We start from the raw sequence: 18007 nt of genomic DNA, 5'->3' as shown, positions 1-18007 counted from the left end.
GAGAGGCACACCACAGTCCGTGGCTCCTGCCGCAGTAAAGGAAAACAGCTGACTGTGGCTCCTGCTGCGAAGATCAGCGGCGGCTCCATGCCGCGAAGGTAAGTGCCTGCTTGCGGCTAGGCCCGCGAGCAGGAACACAACAATATCAACTTTACATGACACAATATCAGAGGAATCTCTGGAAGCAAGTTCAGGGAATAGTTGACGCTTCCTCAGCAACAACAAGATAACCTCAATGCCATACTACGCAAAGGCCTTGAGGCTGGAAAGCATGAAGATAAGGGCTGCTTATGATTCTGTCGAGACTGCTTCTCGCTTGTCAGCGACAGGAATCAGCACTAGAAGGTGGGCCTGGCTTAAGGCATCGGACTTGCAAACTGAAGTCCAAGACAAGCTCGCTGAGAAAATCTATTTGGCGACAAAATACAGGACGCAGTGGCTCAACTGAAAGACCAGCATGAGACCCTGCGTCAAATGTCCACGGTTACTACGGAGGCTCCCTCCTCTGCAAGAAGGACCACACGAGAAGGGACCCCAAAAGACCGTTTTATCGCTCACGCAGGTAATACCCACCTACATCTCATGTGAGACAAACCAAACCACCTCAGAGAGGACATCCATGACAGCCCAAGCCATCCAGGCCTCAGCCAGCCCCGCAAACTGGCCAAACCTCTGGATTTTGAAATCTATCCAGAGAACAGCAGCCACTCCACAAATCCAAAACCAGACTTGCCAGTAGGAGGTCGGCTTCACCACTTCATAACCAACTGGCTGTGCATTACCACAGACCAATGGATTTTATCCATCATAACCCAGGGATACCATCTAAACTTCCTCATGGTACCCCCGGATTCACCACCCACTCCACTGTGGATGAAGAAAGATCACACAACCCTTCTAGAGTCAGAGCTGCCCACCCTTCTGAGTGCCAGGGCTGTGGAAGCTGTTCCCCTGGTACAACAGGGCAGAGGGTTCTACTTCTGCTACTTTCTCATTCCAAAGAAATCAGGCGCCCTCCGCCCCATCCTAGACCTCCCCAATCTCAACAAATTTCTGCAGAAAGAAAAATTCGGAATGGTGTCCCTGGGCCCCATGCTTCCCTTTCTGCAAAAAGAAGATTGGCTCTGTTCTCTGGATCTTCAAGACGCTTATGCTCACATTCCAATATTCCCACAGCACAGCAAGCATCTGCGCTTTTTTTGAAAATGTTGATGTCCCATCGGGACATCAACATTTTCAGTACTGGGTTCTGCCTTTCGGACTTGCCTCGGCACCCCGTGTATTTACAAAGTGCCTAGCAGTGGCTGTAGCCCATTTACGCAAGAGCAGCATACACATGTTTCCTTACCTTGGACGACTGAATAATCAAGCCAATCCAGGCAAGGAGCTCTCAAGATCACTATCAATCTAGTACACTCGTTGGGATTCCTCATCAACTACCAAAAATCCCACCTGTCTCCATCCCATCTCCTTACTTCCATCGGAGCAGATTTGGACACCACAGTCATAAAGGCCTTCCTGCCTAACGACCACGCAGACACACTCTCCAAGCTAGCTTCGTCTCTGCGCACAAAAGAAACAGCCTCAGCCCATCAATTCCTAATGTTGCTGGGCCACATGGCTTTCACGGTCCATGTTACTCCTATGGCCAGACTGGCCATGAGAATAACTCAATGGACTTTGAAATCTCAATGGCTCCAAGCCACTCAACTCTTTCATCCCAGATTCATGTAACCCACCAGCTACGTCTGTCGCTTCTCTGGTGGGCAAATAAAGCCAACTTGCTGACAGGTCTACCCTTCCAGCAATCAATTCCACAAGTGACCTTTAACCACAGACGCATTCAACTTGGGTTGGGGAGCTCTTGTGAACAATCTTCAAACTCAAAGTGCTTGGACACAGCTCGAAGCAACGTTTCCGATCAACTTCCTAGAGCTTTGGGCTATACATTTTGCTCTATAGGTGTTCAAGGACTGCCTTTCACACAAGACTGTTCTCATATAAACAGACAACATAGTTGCAATGTGGTACTTGAACAAGCAGTGAGGCACAGGCTCTTATTTCCTCTGCCAAGAAGCTGCGCAGATCTGGGCCTGGGCCCTTGTACATTCCATGCATTTACGGGCCACTTACCTAGCAAGCATACAGAACGTACTAGCAGATCACCTCAGTCGACAGTTCCATCCTCACGAGTGGTCACTGGATCCTGTGGCAACGAAGAAAATCTTCCGGTGTTGGGGTCAACCAACAATCGACCTCTTTGCATCCGAACTGAATCACAAAGTGGACAAATTCTACTCCTTGCACAGGCAACACACGCTAGCCATGAACGCCATCGCTCGCCCCGGAACACAGGCCTCCTATATGCTTATCCCCCAACTCTCATGAAACTACAACAGGACAAAGGGTCAATGATACTCATAGCCCCGTATTGGCCTCGACAAATATGGTTTCTCTTGCTTCTCGACCTCTCGATCAGAGAACCCATTCGCCTGGGCACAGCACCCACTCTCATAACTCAGAACCAAGGCATGTAACGCCACCCGAACCTTCAAACTGTATCCCTCACAGCCTGGATGTTGAAAGCTTGATCCTGCAACCACTCAACCTTTCAACTGATGTCTCTCAAGTGCTTGTAGCTTCACGAAAGCCTTCCAAAGAAAATCCTATCATTCTAAGTGGAATTGATTAACCATATGGTGCATACAAAAAGGTATCGATCCTTTTTCATGCCCCACTCCTTCTCTTTTAGACTATCTCTGGCACCTTTCGGACTCTGGTCTCTAGACTTCCTCGGTGAGGGTACACCTGAGTGTCATCTCAGCGTACCACAAGGGAGTAGGGGATGCTCCGGTAACAGCGCAACCCCTTGAGTCGGTTTGAGGGTCTTACTACAACTTAAGCCCCCTCTACAGCCACCAGTCACTGAATGGGACTTAAATGAGGCGCTTACAAGGCTCAGGCACTCCCCGTTTGAGCCTTTGCACTCCTGTGATGTTAAGTTTCTTACATGGAAAGTTGACCTGATGCCTAGGGGTGCGTGTGTGGCGCGGCCCCGCCTCAAGTACCAGAAGTGGCACGAACCTCAGGGGTGTCCCCCTGAGATGATGACATCCACTTCAGATATTTAAAGGTCTCTGAATTGCTAACAACTCAAGTTAGCAAGGAATGGCAACGGACTCGCTACGACTTTCCAAGCTACTCTGCTTTCTCTGACTTACCAGGGATACCCGCTCCTCGGGGGCCTTGCTCTCTCTCTCTTACTTTGTAGTTTGCAGTCTGGAACCGGTACTCACTCCTCGAGGGCCCTCGTTCCCGGACTTCTTCGGAATTCACTTCTGCCTGGAAGTCATCGCTGCCTACTACATCTGTGAGTTACCATCGCACACTCAAGAGATTTCCCTGGAACCAGGTACTCTCTCCTTGAGGGCCCTCGTTCCCGGACTTCTTCGGAATTCACTTCTGCCTGGAAGTCATTGCTGCCTACTACATCTGTGAGTTACCATCGCACTCTCAGAGCTTTCCCTGGAACCAGGTACTCTCTCCTCGAGGGCCTACTTCATTCCAGCTCCTGGGCTTCTATGAGACATTGTGTGAGTGTTACCATCAGGTTCTGTCCATGAACTCTGCATACCCTGCCTACTCAGTATTTCAGTTTCTCTACAGCTCAGCCTCCAGGGATCGCTGTTCCAGTATCTGAGGGACTACAGCCCAGCCAGGCATTCCAGCTCACTACTGCCACTTCTGGTGGTTCAGGATACTGTCTAATAAAAGAACTAGTATGTGTCTGTCTCCTAACTCTGAGCCTGACCGGTGGTCCCTCTCGGGATCTTCCCCCGGGGGGGGTGTGGTCATCTGCCACGGTCCAAGGATCCACCCACAACTCTCGTAAATAATAACACCTATACAAGGTTCCTACATGGCGGAGTAATCCTGCGTACTCACCCTAAATTCCTTCCCAAGTGGTAACTGACTTTCACTTGAATCAGTCTATAGTCTTGCCCACCTTTTTCCCAAGGCCTCACTCTCATCAGGGAGAGAGAGTTTTACACACATTGGACTGTAAACGTGCACTTGCATTTTACCTAACCCGCACGGCAGTCCATAGGAAATCACCCAACTCTTTGTTTCTTTTGATAAAAATAAACCGGGAGTTGCAGTGGGCAAGCAAACTCTCTCCAACTGGCTAGCAGACTGTATCGAATTCTGCTATGAAAAAGCAGGCCTTCCCCTCCAGGGACGAGTGAAGGCGCACTCTGTAAGAGCCATGTCAACCTCAGTAGCACACTATCATTCAGTACCGATTGCTGAGATTTGTAAAGCTGCAACATGGAGTTCTCTTCACACATTTGCAGCACATTACTGCCTGGACAAGGAAAGATGTCAATACTCTGCCTTTGGCCAATCCGTCTTAAAGAACTTATTTCCAGTATAATCCCAACTCCTTCCACATCCATCTGTTGTGATTTTCAGGCTGCCTCATTTTTCCCAACAGTACACCAGTTGTTGTGCCTGTTGCACGTTGTATGCTGTTGGTCCAATTAAATATGAATCAGCCTGTAGCTTGCTAATCACCCGCATGTGAGGACTACCAGCCTGCTTGTCCTGGGAGAAAGCAAAGTTGCTTACCTGTAACAGGTGTTCTCCCAGGTCAGCAGGATGTAGTCCTCATGAAACCCATCCACTATCCTGCACAGTTGGGTCCAAAATCATTTTATTTTATTTTTTCACTCTCACCTTTTGCTACAAATGAGACTGATGGGAGACCCCTGTGGCTACAAGGATTATGGCATCCTGGGCATGCTCAGTGTGCCAGTCAAAAGTTCTAGAAACTTTGACAGAAACGTTTTCTGTGACAGGGCTCCGTCCAGTGACTTCACCCACATGTGAGGACTACATCCTGCTGTCCTGGGAGAACACCTGTTACAGGTAAGCAACTCTGATTTATTTTGACGAATATAAAGTGTGCAGAATTTTACATTTTTTGTGCAGAATTCCTCCAGGAGTAAGTGTGCATATGATGCAAGTTGTAACATTGCAGTATGGATCAATCCAATATAGCTTGTTTCAAACATGGCTACTATTAGGAATACAGAGCATTAGTGACTATTGTTGAAGTAATAAATGTATTATTTTTGGTTTTGCCTTTAGGCTATGAGCTGTCTTTTTTTTTTTTTTTTTTTTTTTCTTCAATGGTTTTGTTTTATACATAGGTTTTTGAAGATAATGTTCCTGTGCTTTTAATTGTTTTATATATACATATATATGAATCAAAAAGGGAACAAGTTTCATATGTACCTTTGAAATACTGCACATATACAGAAGGTGTCCTTTTCTTTGAAAGATGAAGGGATCAGTTTTCAGCCATAGCTGAACACCTGATCTGGGTGGCCTGGTTTGGCTGACTAGATTTACATGAATTTAGGAAGCTAGGTTTTTTGGCTGAAAATTCTCTTAAATCTATATAGTCAAAATCATGCCACTTATTTATAGGCCTGCTGTTGCAGTGTCTAGGTCTGTATGCCTAATTTTTGTCCCCTGGCCTGACCTCGCCACGCTTGGAGCCACCAGCTTTTTGAGCAACTAAATTTAGCTATTGAGTGGGGAGACATTTTCCCTGGTTAGGAAGCTAAATCCACCCCTAAATGATAAATTCAAATTTGGCTGTATAAGCCAGGCTTTACATGCCAGAAAAGCCCCTCCATGCAGCTGGATAAAAAGTTGAAATGGGGCAGAAAGTGAATGAAAGGCACAGAGCACTAATGTGACCTCACACCTCTCTCACCAGCCTGTCTGCAGTTGTATGGCATATAGACTTTTCTGTTTGAGCAATAAGCTGGTATGTAACATCTAGGTATGGACTGTAAGTTATCTGTTTTTTAAATCAGCCTGCTAGATGTTCCTTCTCCCTCTTTTTTTTTTATTGTAGTCTACTCATGGGCATGGAATAAATGGAACTAGTGGAGCCCCAGGGAGACGAGTAGGTAAGCAATAGAGTATTCTGAGTTCCGTAAGCTGGAAATGTCTGGTTAATATGTGGGAATGGTTGCTGTAAAGAAAACATGACATGCATTACAACTTCTGATTTCTAGCATTATGGAATAATTTTCCTGCCATAAACTAATAGTTTTTTTGCCTTGCAAATGAGAATATGCATGCCTTGGGAAAACTTATGTACTTGAATTTCCTTTTTTTCAAGACCTACACAATTCTGCGCTGTAGACTTTCCCATCCAACTGGCACATAAATTTATCATGCACAGTTTTTCTCTTTGTTTCTTCTCATCTGATTATTTGAGTCATTTGTTTCATCTTATTCAGAAATTGAATTTAGGAATAGCCCAGGTCCACAATTTTTTGGTTTGGGTTGTTACTTAAGATGCTGTTGACCTAGCTGATCAGTAGTGCATTTTGTCAAATTCTAGAGATTCCCTGTTGACAGGCTTATTTACCATAATAAATCTATAATGGCTGCTAAGGAAACTGACTTGATAGATGTGACAAAATCTTTGTCTCTAGTTGTAACTAACATGGCTCAGTAATTGAGAGAGAGAGAGAGAGATGATAAATGGGACAGGGAAGTGACAGGAAAGACTTGAGGTCCCTAAAAACAAAAAGAGAGGGACAAATGCCATGAAGGAATGGAATAAGGATAGGAGACTGCATAGGGTAAGGAATTGGAGAACTGGGTGTTTTGGGAACAAGGAAGAGAGAGATGATCTACAGTAGCATAGTGTGATAAGTGGCACACTAGACTGTAATACTAACTATTCTTTGATGGCAAAGGAATTTGTACAAATTTAAGTAACAAGTGCTATTTTCATGCTATAAATCCATAGGGGTAGATTTTAAAAGTGCGCGCGGCCTACATGTGCACGCGCTACCCAGCACCGCACATGTACGCCTGAAGTAAGTTGCACGTGCCAGCCAACTGCTGGTGCGCGATCCCTGGCACAGCAGCAAATATGGCCGCTGTGCTGGGAGCCTTGCCCCGCCCCTTTTTGCAAACCCTGGGACTTTCACGCATCACCAGGCCTTTTTAAAATAGGCCCAGCACGCGTAACCCTTTTAAAACCCGGACCATATTGAGTAAACTGGTGGGCCAGAAAGGTTCGCTATGGACAAGCAGGACAAGTACTAGCTACACAAGTGAGTGATGTCTTCTGATGGCGCCAAGATGGAAAACATAGACTGAAAAGGTTTTTCTGGGCATTTGCAGGGTGTTCCTGTGCAGCCTCCACCACACAAGTCTCCTCAGTTTATTTTGTTCCATTAGCATGCAAGGATGTGTTTTGGCTCTCTCTCAACCAATTTCTCATAGTCATTTCTTCCCCTTGGGGTTATCTTTTTTTTTCTTAATTCTTTTCTATTTTTTGAATCTCTTAAAAAAAAAAAAAAAAACAGTACATTTTTTTGTCATGATTGTTTGATTTAGCATTGCTATTCTTCGAGATGACAGATGAGCCAGGATTCAAAAGATATCCCCATTGCTCTTTTAAAATGACTCTTAGTTTCTCAGTTCTTTCTATTTTGTTAATAACTGAGCAACCTGTACATGTTACCAAGGTCATAGTCTAGAGGTTATACCTTAAAGGAGTTTTTACAATCTTATCAGATTTCCACCTCAGCAATTAAGGTGGAGAATTCTTTAGTGCAGAGGCCAAATAAAAAAGGCACAGTCATCTAATGATCAGTGGCATGAGTCTGAAAAGTCTCAGCACACAAAATGTGGTGATGTAAAGTCTAGTCCCTTGGCGCCGAAGGCCATATGTGCTACCTAACTATCTCTTCATCAGTGCAGAGACAATCCCCTTTGGTATAAATTCTCCTCAGCAGTGAAAACGTATTGGCACCATCTTTTGCAGAAAGACCTTGGCATTGAGAATCCATTTTTTTGGCATAGAAAAGTCTTCTTCTCCTGTCCCCCTCGATACAGGTGTGCCTCAAGGATCAGCACTTTCACCAATCCTATTCAACATCTACCTAACCCCTCTTTGCCATCTCTTATCTAGTCTTGACATAACGTATTACATGTATGCAGACGATATTCAATTACTCATTCCTATTTCTTCCTCGATAGAAGATGCTATGTCTAAAGCAGCCTCACACTTGGATACTATCAGAAACTTGCTAATTCATCTCAAATTATGTCTAAATACAAGCAAAACAGAATGTATCCTAATTGCCAAAAAATATCCTGGACATTTAACAATTCCACCCTTCTACTTTGACAAGACCCTCGTCCTTCTCAAAGAGAGCGTTAAAGACCTGGGTGTTTGGTTAGACACTGACCTAATCTATAAAAAACACATCTCCACAAAAATAAAGGAAGGCTTTCACAAACTTCAAATAATTAAACATCTAAAACCCCTACTCCACCCCCATGATTTCAAAACTGTCCTTCAAGCCCTCATTTTTTCAGGTTTGGATTACTGCAACTCCCTATTGATCGGCCTTCCAAAATCTTCCTTGAGACCCTTGCAGCTCCTTCAGAATGCTGCAGCCAGAGTTCTAACAGGTACAAGAAAAGCTGATCACATTACACCTGTTCTCAACCAATTACAGTGGCTCCCTATTGAAAAAAGAGCAGAATTCAAAGTCCTCACCATACTCCACAAAGCAATATACAATGCCGACTATTCCGCCTTTGATGACATCATTCACATCCATTGCTCCCAACGTACTACACGAACCGCCAGCAAAATTAATCTAGTGATTCCCTCTCTTCCACAGGCTAAATTATCCTCCACCAGAAACAGAGCCTTTTCCATCATCGGCCCTAAGCTCTGGAACTCGCTTCCTCATTGCCTCACCAATCAAGATAACTTAAAATCCTTCAAAAAAGACTTAAAACCCTGGCTTCTCAGCCAATCCTTTAAAGATAGCACTCAATGACTCTAAAATTCTTTTATATATTCTGCCATTTTTTCATTCTCCCTGTTACAATGACACAGATGCCCTTCAATGCTTCATGAGATATATGTACATCTATTCAGGGTTCTATCCTATGTTATCTTGTTATACATTCTCCTGTTGTATTTATCATCGTTAATTTTAAATTGTAATCTTCATACATCGTTCTATGTAACATGTTGTTTCTGTATGTAAACCGGAGTGAAGGCAACTCTGCTATACCTCGGTATATAAAAAATGCTAAATAAATAAATAAATAAATAAAATGGGATTAAAGTTGCCCAGTCTTGATTTTGGTTCCTAAATCAGACAATTCTTCCACTCTTCTTCCTACAGTTGACCAACATTCCATTGTTAAGTAGATTGAATTCATTAAATTATTTTACTGGTAGGCTGCATCCTCTTCCCATAGAGCAGATGTCTTTCATTTTAGAGTCATTGACGGACTATATAGGAGCCCGTCTCAAAACACAGGGGAAAGTTTTTCTCTTCACAGAGCAAAAGTATTGATGAATAAAATCCTGACACACTCCAACTAAAGAAGTTACTCTCGTTTTATGCAGATGTTGGGTCACATGGCACCGGTTCATGTTGCCCATAAGACCAAATCAGTGGTATCTAAAATGCCAGTGAAACCAGCAGCATCTCCAACCACTATCTTGCAATGTGTAAACATCCATCTTTCTCTCAAATGGTAGTTAAATCCTTCCAACCTACTTCAGAAGTCAGTTCTTTCACTAACCTCAACATCAGGAAACAATAACCAGGTTGAAGAACTCATTTCAACCACTTTTTTCTGAAGGTATGCAGTTCTGGTCACCCCATCTTAGAACTAGAAAAAGTGCAGAGGAGGGCAACTCAATGATTGTGTGTTTGAGAGGCTACACAGGTTTGGATTCTTCAGCTTGGAAAAGATTCAGTTACGAGGGGACACTATAGAAGATGATAAAATCATAAGTTGAGTGGAATGGGTAAATAAAGGACGGTTATTTACCCTTTCAAATAATTAAAACAAAGGGATACTCCATGGAACTAATAGCAATAGATTAAAATCATAGGAGGATAATTTTCAAAAGGATTTACATGCTTAAAACTGGGGTTTACATGTGTACATGCACTTTATGTGTGTAAGTGGGCTTTTGAAAATTGCTACAATGTCACTGAATTGTCAATAGGTTTTACGCATGTAAGTTCACTTTAATTACATAAATTTTGAAAATTGCTATGTTAATGTTACATTTATACATGTAACTCCTTTGAAAATTACCTCCATAGAACGTTCTTTCATGCAATGCACAGTCAAGCTGTGGAATCTGTTGCCAGAGGATGTGGTCAAGGCAATAAGCATTGCCATGTTTAAAAGAGGTTTAGACAAATTCCTGGAGGAGAGGTCCATAAAATATTATTAATCAGGTAGACTAGAGAAAGCTATTACTATCCCTGGAAGTGAGTTATAAGAAAACATCTACTTTTTGGATGCTGCTGGGTGTTTGCAATCCAGGTTGGCCACTGTTGGAGGCAGGATGCTGGGCACAATGGAGCTTGGTCTGATCAAGCATGGTATTTATGTTCTTAAATTGATCGATAAATTACGTCATACAAATTGTTTAGAACTGGAGAGCTATATTCAGTGCTTTTAAGGTATTCTGATCCTGACTAAAAAAAAAAACAAGGGTAGTCTAAATCCAAACAGAGAACCAAGTAGCCATGATATATATCTTCAATTATTTTTGTTCATTTGGACTTATTACCTGACTTTTCAATAAAAATTCACCCAAGCAGAGTACAGGTAATGGACTTCTCCTCCAAGAACTTATCCAAACCTTTTTTAAACCCAACTATACTAACTGCACTAACCACATCCCCTGGTAACAAATTCAGAGTTTAATTGTGCATGGAGTGAAAAAGAATTCTCTCCGATTAGTTTTAAATGTTCCACACTGAGCCAATGATTTCAAAGTATTATCCACTATGACGCCTAGATCTCTTTCCTGGGCGGTAGTTCCTATACGGAACCTAACATCGTGTAACTAGTGCATGGGTTATTTTTCCCTATATGTATCATCTTGCACTTATCCACATTAAATTTCATCTGCCATTTTGATGTCCAATTTTCCAGTCTCACAAGTTCCTCCTGCAATTTATCACAATCACTTGTGATTTAACTACTCTGAATAATTTTGTATCATCTGCAAATTTGATTACCTCACTCCTCATATTCCTTTCCAGATCATTTATAAATATATTGAAAAGTACGAGTCCTAATACAGATCCTTGAGGCACTCCACTGTATATACTTTTCCACTGAGAAAATTGTCCATTTAATCCTACTCTGTTTCCTGCCTTTTAACCAGTTTGTAATCCACAAAAGGATATTACCACCTATCCCATGACATTTTCCTTTTCTTAGAAGCCTCTCATGAGGAACTTTGGATTTTCAGATAAATACACTACATCCACCGGTTCACCTATATCTACATGTTTATTAACTCCTTCAAAAAAGTGAAGCAGATTTGTGAGGCAAGACTTGCCTTGGGTAAAGCCATGCTGACTTTGTTCCATTAAACCATGTCTTTCTATATGTTCTGTGATTTCGATCTTTAGAACACGTCCCACTATTTTTCCTGACACTGAAACCAGGCTAACTGGTCTGTAGATCGCCACTAGAGCCCTTTTTAAATGTTGGTGTTATATTAGCCACCCTCCAGTCTTCAGGTACAATGGATGATTTTAATGATAGGTTACAAATTTTAACTAATAGAACTGAAATTTCATTTTTTAGTTCCTTTAGAGCCCTGGGCTGTATACCATCCGGTCCAGGTGATTTACTATTCTTCAGTTTGTCAATCAGGCATGCCACATCTTCTAGATTCACCGTGATTTGGTTCAGTTCAGCTGAATCATTACCCATGAAAACCTCTGGAACGAGTATCTCCCTAATATCCTCTTCAGTAATCACCGAAGCAAAGAAATTGTTTAATCTTTCCTCGATGGCCTTATCTTCTCTAAGTGCCCCTTTAATCCCTCGATCATCTAACGGTCCAACTGACTTCCTTGCAGGCTTTCTGCTTCAGATATATTTAAAAAAATTTACTGTGAGTTTTTGCCTCTCTGGCCAACTTCTTTTCAAATTCTCTCTTAGCCTGTCTTATCAATGTCTTACATTTAACTTGCCAGCGCTTGTGCTTTATCCTGTTTTCTTCTTCCAATTTTTGAATGAAGATCTTTTGGCTAAAATTACCTCTTTCACCTCACCTTTTAATCATGCCGGCAATCGTTTTGCCTTCCTTCCACCTTTCTTAATGTGTGGAATACATCTGGATTGTGCTTCTAGGATGATCTTTTTTTTTAACAATGTCCATGCCTCTTGCACACGTTTTACCTTTGTAGCTGCACCTTTCAGTTTTTTTCTAACTATTTTTCTCATTTTATCAAAGTTTCCCTTTTGAACGTTTAGCGCTAGAGCCATAAATTTACTTACTGTCCCCCTTCCAGTCACTAATTCAAATTTGATCATATTATGATCACTATTGCCAAGAGGCTCCTCCACTGTTACCTCTCTCACCAAATCCTGTGCTCCTCTGAGAATTAGATCTAAAATTGCTCACTCTCTCGTCTATTCTAGAACCAATTGCTTCATAAAACTGTCATTTATTCCATCCAGGAACTTTATCTCTCTAGAATGTCCTGATGTTTCACTTACCCAGTCAATATTGGGATAATTGAAATCTCCCATTATTTCTGCACTACCAATTTGGTTAGCTTCCCTAATCTCTCTTACCATTTCACTGTCCGTCTCACCATCTTGGCCAGGTAGATGGTAGTAGACTCCAATCACTATACTTTTCCCCAATACACAAGGGATTTCTACCCATAAAGATTCGATTGTGCATTTAATCTCATGCAGGATGTCTTTCCTGTTGGACTCTATGCCATCCTGGACATAAAGCGCCAGCCTGCCTCCCAGATGCTCCTCTCTGTCATTGCAATATCATTTGTACCCCGGTATAGCACTGTCCCATTGGTTATCCTCCTTCCACCATGTCTCTGAGATGCCAATTAAGTCTATGTCATCGTTCACTGCTATACATTCTAATTCTCCCATCTTATTTCTTAGACTTCTGGCATTAGCATACAAACATTTCAAAGTGTGTTTTTTGTTTGTGTTTTCATTCTGCTTTGTAATTGATAGGGATAGCTCAGGTGAGTTTTTAATTACAGGCACTTGGATTACTTTTCTTATGAATGGAACCTCACTGTTGAGATGCCCTAATTCTAATGCGTCATTAGTATCCTTTGAAGATACCTCCCTCTGAACCATGCGCTGCTGAGCGACTGTCGGCTTTCCCCTTAGAGCAGTTTTAAACTAGAACAATCTCCTTTTTAAAGGTTAGCACCAGCAGCTTGCTTCCACCCTGGTTAAGGTGGAGCCCATCCCTTTGGAAAAGACTCCCCCCTTCCCCAAAAGGTTCCCCAGTTATTAAAAAAACTGAATCCCTCTTTCTTGTACCATCGTCTCATCCACGCATTGAGACTCCGGAGCTCTGTCTGCCTCTGGGGACCTGCACGTGAAACAGGAAGCATTTCAGAGAATGCTACCCTGGAGGGTACTGAATTTCAGCTTTCTACCTAAGAGCTTAAATTTGGCTTCCAGAACTTCCCTCCCACATTTTCGTATGTCGTAGGTGCCCACATGTACCATGACTGCTGGCTCCTCCCCAGCACTGTCTAAAATCGTCTCGAGGTGTTTGTTTTCTCAGTCAGAGAGCGTGGTCTCTGTAAGTTACATAGTTGGAAGTGGCAACTTTTTACTATTGTCTGGATTTATGGCAGCATAGCTCAGTGTCCAGCAAAGACTCCGAGGCTTTTTATTTGTGTTCTAACAGGAGCTTATAAGTTCCAAATGAGATTTTTTATATCTGGGACTTATGTGAGCATGTTTTGTATCCATAGAATCTCCGTTTTGTTTGGATTCAAATGGAATTTTGTTTATAGTCCATTCTGGATAACTGAGATATTTACTTAGCTTTTATTTATTTATTTTTAATAACTTGATGGGTGTGAGTCCATTGGTAGTACAAGTTAAACATATCTGTATAGTTGTAGGTTTTTGTATCAAAGGCTCATATCTGAAATATATGTTGAAATGTACTGGTGTTAATCAGTCATTTAGTTGAGTGTGTACTGTTTTTTTGTTTTTTTTAATTAATGTCCCCAGGATGGGATATTACATACTGATTCGTAGTTTTCAGATTTGTCTGGATCCAGGATGGGCTTCTTTAGTAGCGATCAAACCATGGCTTGTTTCAAATATGTAGGTAGTAATCCCTCAGAAACGGATGAGTTCACAATTTTAGAAACTTAGGTATTGAGGCTTTCACTTGCTAGCTTCATTTATGTTGAAGAGCAAGGGACAGGGGGTGCAGGTTGTTGGTACATGTTGGTTAGAAATTTTTCAACCCTTTTCATTGCTACTTAGAGGGGTTCATCTGCTTGTTGTCTCTGTGTATGAGATGTCTTTGTAGCACTGACTGAATTCAATGATTTTGTTCTTAAAGGAGGCAGTCATTTGATTCTATAGAGGTGGTGGTTGTAGCAGGTCATTTATTTCAAACACTTTCTTAGTTAGATTTGTTCAGTGTACTGAGAGAAGTAACATTTTTGGCCTTGGTTAAGGCTCTATTGTGGGTTGTCATGTGCAAATTACAGGTTAGTCTGTTGTCCTTGACAAGTGTTTTGTGCCCGTTCCTTTCCAATCTTTACCCTTGTCTTTTTAAGTCTTCAGAGTACCTGTGGGAGTATCTGTAAGGAATACATAGGACTTTTTTTTGTGGAGCAATTTTTTCCAGGGCTTTTTTAAATTCTATTTCTTTATCTGGTCTGTAACAGAAGATAGCTTCTCATCCATCAAGGAGGAAATCTGGGGCATTTAACAGTTTTTTAAGTCTGTCATTTCTCATCACGTTTAAGGATCTGTCTTGTCCACCTGGTTAATGTCATACATTGTGTGTGGCATTATCTTGATGCAGTCTTTGTGGTGGTCTGAATTTTACCTCCATGTGCAAGATCAGGTCTAGTATATGTCCTTTCTTATGTGTTGAGGATTTAACAGCCTGAGTGAGACATAGTGTCTTAATGGTGGCGAGGAAATCAGCTATGTGCAACATTGGGTCTCTATATGTAGGTTAAAGTTGCCTGTAACAGCTAGAATCTTAATGTCAAATCTTAATGTCAGATCTATAAGTTCTAGTAGCTCTTAAATAGATAATGTTATTTCATAAGGGGATAAGTAAACCACCAGGAGATCTATCAGGTTTTCACCTCCTAGCTGGGCTAGTAAGCATTCTAAAAAACTAAAAAACACTGGTCACATTTTTCATGTATTATATATCCATAATAAAAATCTTAAAGATGTTTTTAAATTTAAAAAAAAGAACTCTAAAAGATAAAGTATTCAAAAATAATCACACTACCATAACACTTTCTGCTACCAAGAACAAAAACCTTTTGAATTGAAAGGGAAAATTTCAGAGAGCATCTGTGGTGTGCAAACTTGTAAGCAAGCTGCTATCACAGGGGAAAAAAACTCCCTTTCATTCATTTTTTTAAAAATATAAATAACTCCTTAAAAATCTGTGTAAAATAAAGTCCATATTAGGAAGTCTCTTCCAAAAATGCTGATTTTTATTTGCTCAGTTTTTTAATCCTGTTTGGTAAGTATGATAGAGGCATTGAAATGTCTTTGTGTTACGTGAGGGTGGATTTAGTGTGCCCTTGGGCCTCAGCCCAGACCCAGACCTTCAGGGTCTGGGCTGAGGCCCAAGGGCACACCGTCAGCCATGCGGAGCCAAGGGTTGACGGTGGCTCCACATGGCTGACGGTCTTACCCTCCGCCAGGCCGGCAAGCTCCCAAGGCCAATATCCGAGGATGTTGGAAGTTGAATGGTCCTCCGACCATTCCGAGCCCTTTCGGACCTGCTGCGAGCAGCATGGAGCAGCACGCCTGGCCTGAGGTTGAGGGCAGACGGCCTTGACACGAAGACATGACAATGATTGATGCGACGGCATCCTTGGACGAAGACAGAGGGTTGATGCGACGGCATCCTTGGACGAAGACACATGGCTGATGCGACGGCATCCATGACAAAGAACTTGACATCCAAATAGGCAAAACACAAGGCATGGACATTGGCACTGTCTCTCAGGGCGCCCTACTCAGGCCACCCGTGGGACTGAGTCGTGGACCACCCTGTCCCACTGTGCGCCCTATACAGCCCTTGCAGGCTGGTCACGGACCACGAGGAGAACGGGACAGCGCAGGAAAGGTCCAGGCAAGGAGGAACTCCAATGACAGAGCCGGTGTCATCCGAAGCTTCCCCCAAGGCTGGCAGGGACGGAGGCTCAGGAGCACAGGGACACTTCCCACCTGCAAGCCACCTCATTCTCGGGAATACTCCATCCGAGAGTACCGGCTTACAGGAACAGAAGGCTCGAGAGCACCAGACGAAGACACGGGGAAGAACATCCTGGCAGGAAGACACATCAGGACGTGGAGGAAAACAATCATGACGAGACATCAAAACATGGACCGGGACCTCAGGCGGAACACCAAGACATGCAGACGTGGAAGAAGGCAGATGAGACTAGGAGCTCCACGAAGACAGAAGACCTTACAAGGCTCTGGCAGGCAGGAGCCTCCAGAGTGAAGTCACCACGATGCAAGGCGAAGAACAGACTGATGAAGCAGCCCCTTTATAGGGCTAAAGCAGGAAGTCCAATAACAGGTGGAGCCAGCACACTTCCTGTGCCTGGCCCTTTAAATTCTGCAAAGAAGCGTGGGCCGGCACCTAAGAAGCAGCAGGGAGCTGTGCAGGACCGCGGACAGCGGCCTGCACCGACGTACAGCGTCGGAAGAGGCAGGGCTGAGCCTGGACGCAGGCTCCGATGTCGGCAGCGGCTCCAGCCGCTACTCTAGCCCGGGACTGCGGCCTTAGCGCCGCGAAAATGAAGTCAGCGTCGGGGGCAGTCCCAGTCCCGTGGGAAGACGCCGGAGGGCTGTGGCTCCGACCGCGGAGCAGGAGAACAAGCAGGGCGGCCTCCGGGCCGTGGGGGAGAGAAGCAGAGCGCGGCTCCAGCCGCATGAGAGGCCTGACAGCGGCGTCCTGCCACGTCGGGTGAAGATGCAGCGTAGGTAAGCGAGTCTGCTCGCGGGGGAACCCGCGGACAGTGTTCATAACACTTTGAATGTAGCAAAATGTTATTCAATTCAATTTGCAGCAAAAATACTTGTCTTGTAGAAAAACGCCGTCAGGGCCATGTTTCGCTGCCACATTAGTGCCACATCAGGGCTGTTTTATAAACATCTGTTTGTCCAAGCCTGAGCATTCTGACAATCAGGGAGGGTCAGGTTCTTTCAATCTTTGTCAGAAAGCCTGCAAAATTTGGAAATGGGCGTGAAAACCAGATAGCAGATAAAGTTGCTAGTTACAACCACACAAATGGTCATTAGACTATCAGGTAGCCCAGGAACTGTTCCAGCTCTGGAGCTCTTGGATCATAGGTCTGTTTGTGACACCAGTATTTATTTATTTAGCCATTTTATATACCGTCCATTAAATAACAAAGTTCTCCAGGATACCAGCAGCGAACATTGTGGTGACAAGACATATTCTTAATTCTGAGGAACCAAAGGCTGCTCTAAGCATGTCCTCCAATTTCACTTATAACCAAGGCATATCAGAACTTAGCCAAATTTTAGTCTTGCCAGATTTGATTTTCATGGCTTCAATGCCTAGCTGTTCAACATCCAGTAAGATTACACACATTTCCATCATGCAGAGCAACAGGAATCTTCTGCATCCCAATTGTCCGTCATTGGCTGTGACTACATGCATGTGGAAAACAAATTAGTATCTTCTCTACAATTGTCTTCTGAAGTGTGTAAAGTATTCCCAACATCTAGAAAATGCTCAAAGAGAATATCTTTTTCTAACCAATCCAAAATCCGCTAGTCCTATACTTTTACATTTACTTATGGACTATGGTAGAATCTCTGGGTATAAGATTAATTATTCCAAATTTGAAGTGCTTCCCAT

At 43.1% G+C, this 18007-nt stretch overlaps 1 protein-coding gene across 13 annotated transcripts in view; it reads left to right on the top strand.

The window, feature by feature from the left end:
- The window catches only part of ZFAND4 (zinc finger AN1-type containing 4), a 217234-nt gene that overhangs the window by 143752 nt on the left and 55475 nt on the right, over nucleotides 1-18007 (top strand). For 12 of the 13 annotated variants that reach the window (XM_029609188.1, XM_029609190.1, XM_029609189.1 and 9 more), the window contains one exon: nucleotides 5930-5984. The exons of the other annotated variant lie outside the window; for it this stretch is intronic. In XM_029609188.1, the coding sequence (XP_029465048.1) occupies nucleotides 5930-5984 (55 nt within the window). The remainder of the gene's footprint in view (nucleotides 1-5929; nucleotides 5985-18007) is intronic. 13 annotated transcript variants of the gene reach the window in all.

This window comes from Rhinatrema bivittatum, chromosome 7 (assembly GCF_901001135.1).
Source record: "Rhinatrema bivittatum chromosome 7, aRhiBiv1.1, whole genome shotgun sequence".
NCBI classification, from domain to species: Eukaryota; Metazoa; Chordata; class Amphibia; order Gymnophiona; family Rhinatrematidae; genus Rhinatrema; species Rhinatrema bivittatum.
This window is presented reverse-complemented; position numbering and strand designations above follow the sequence as displayed.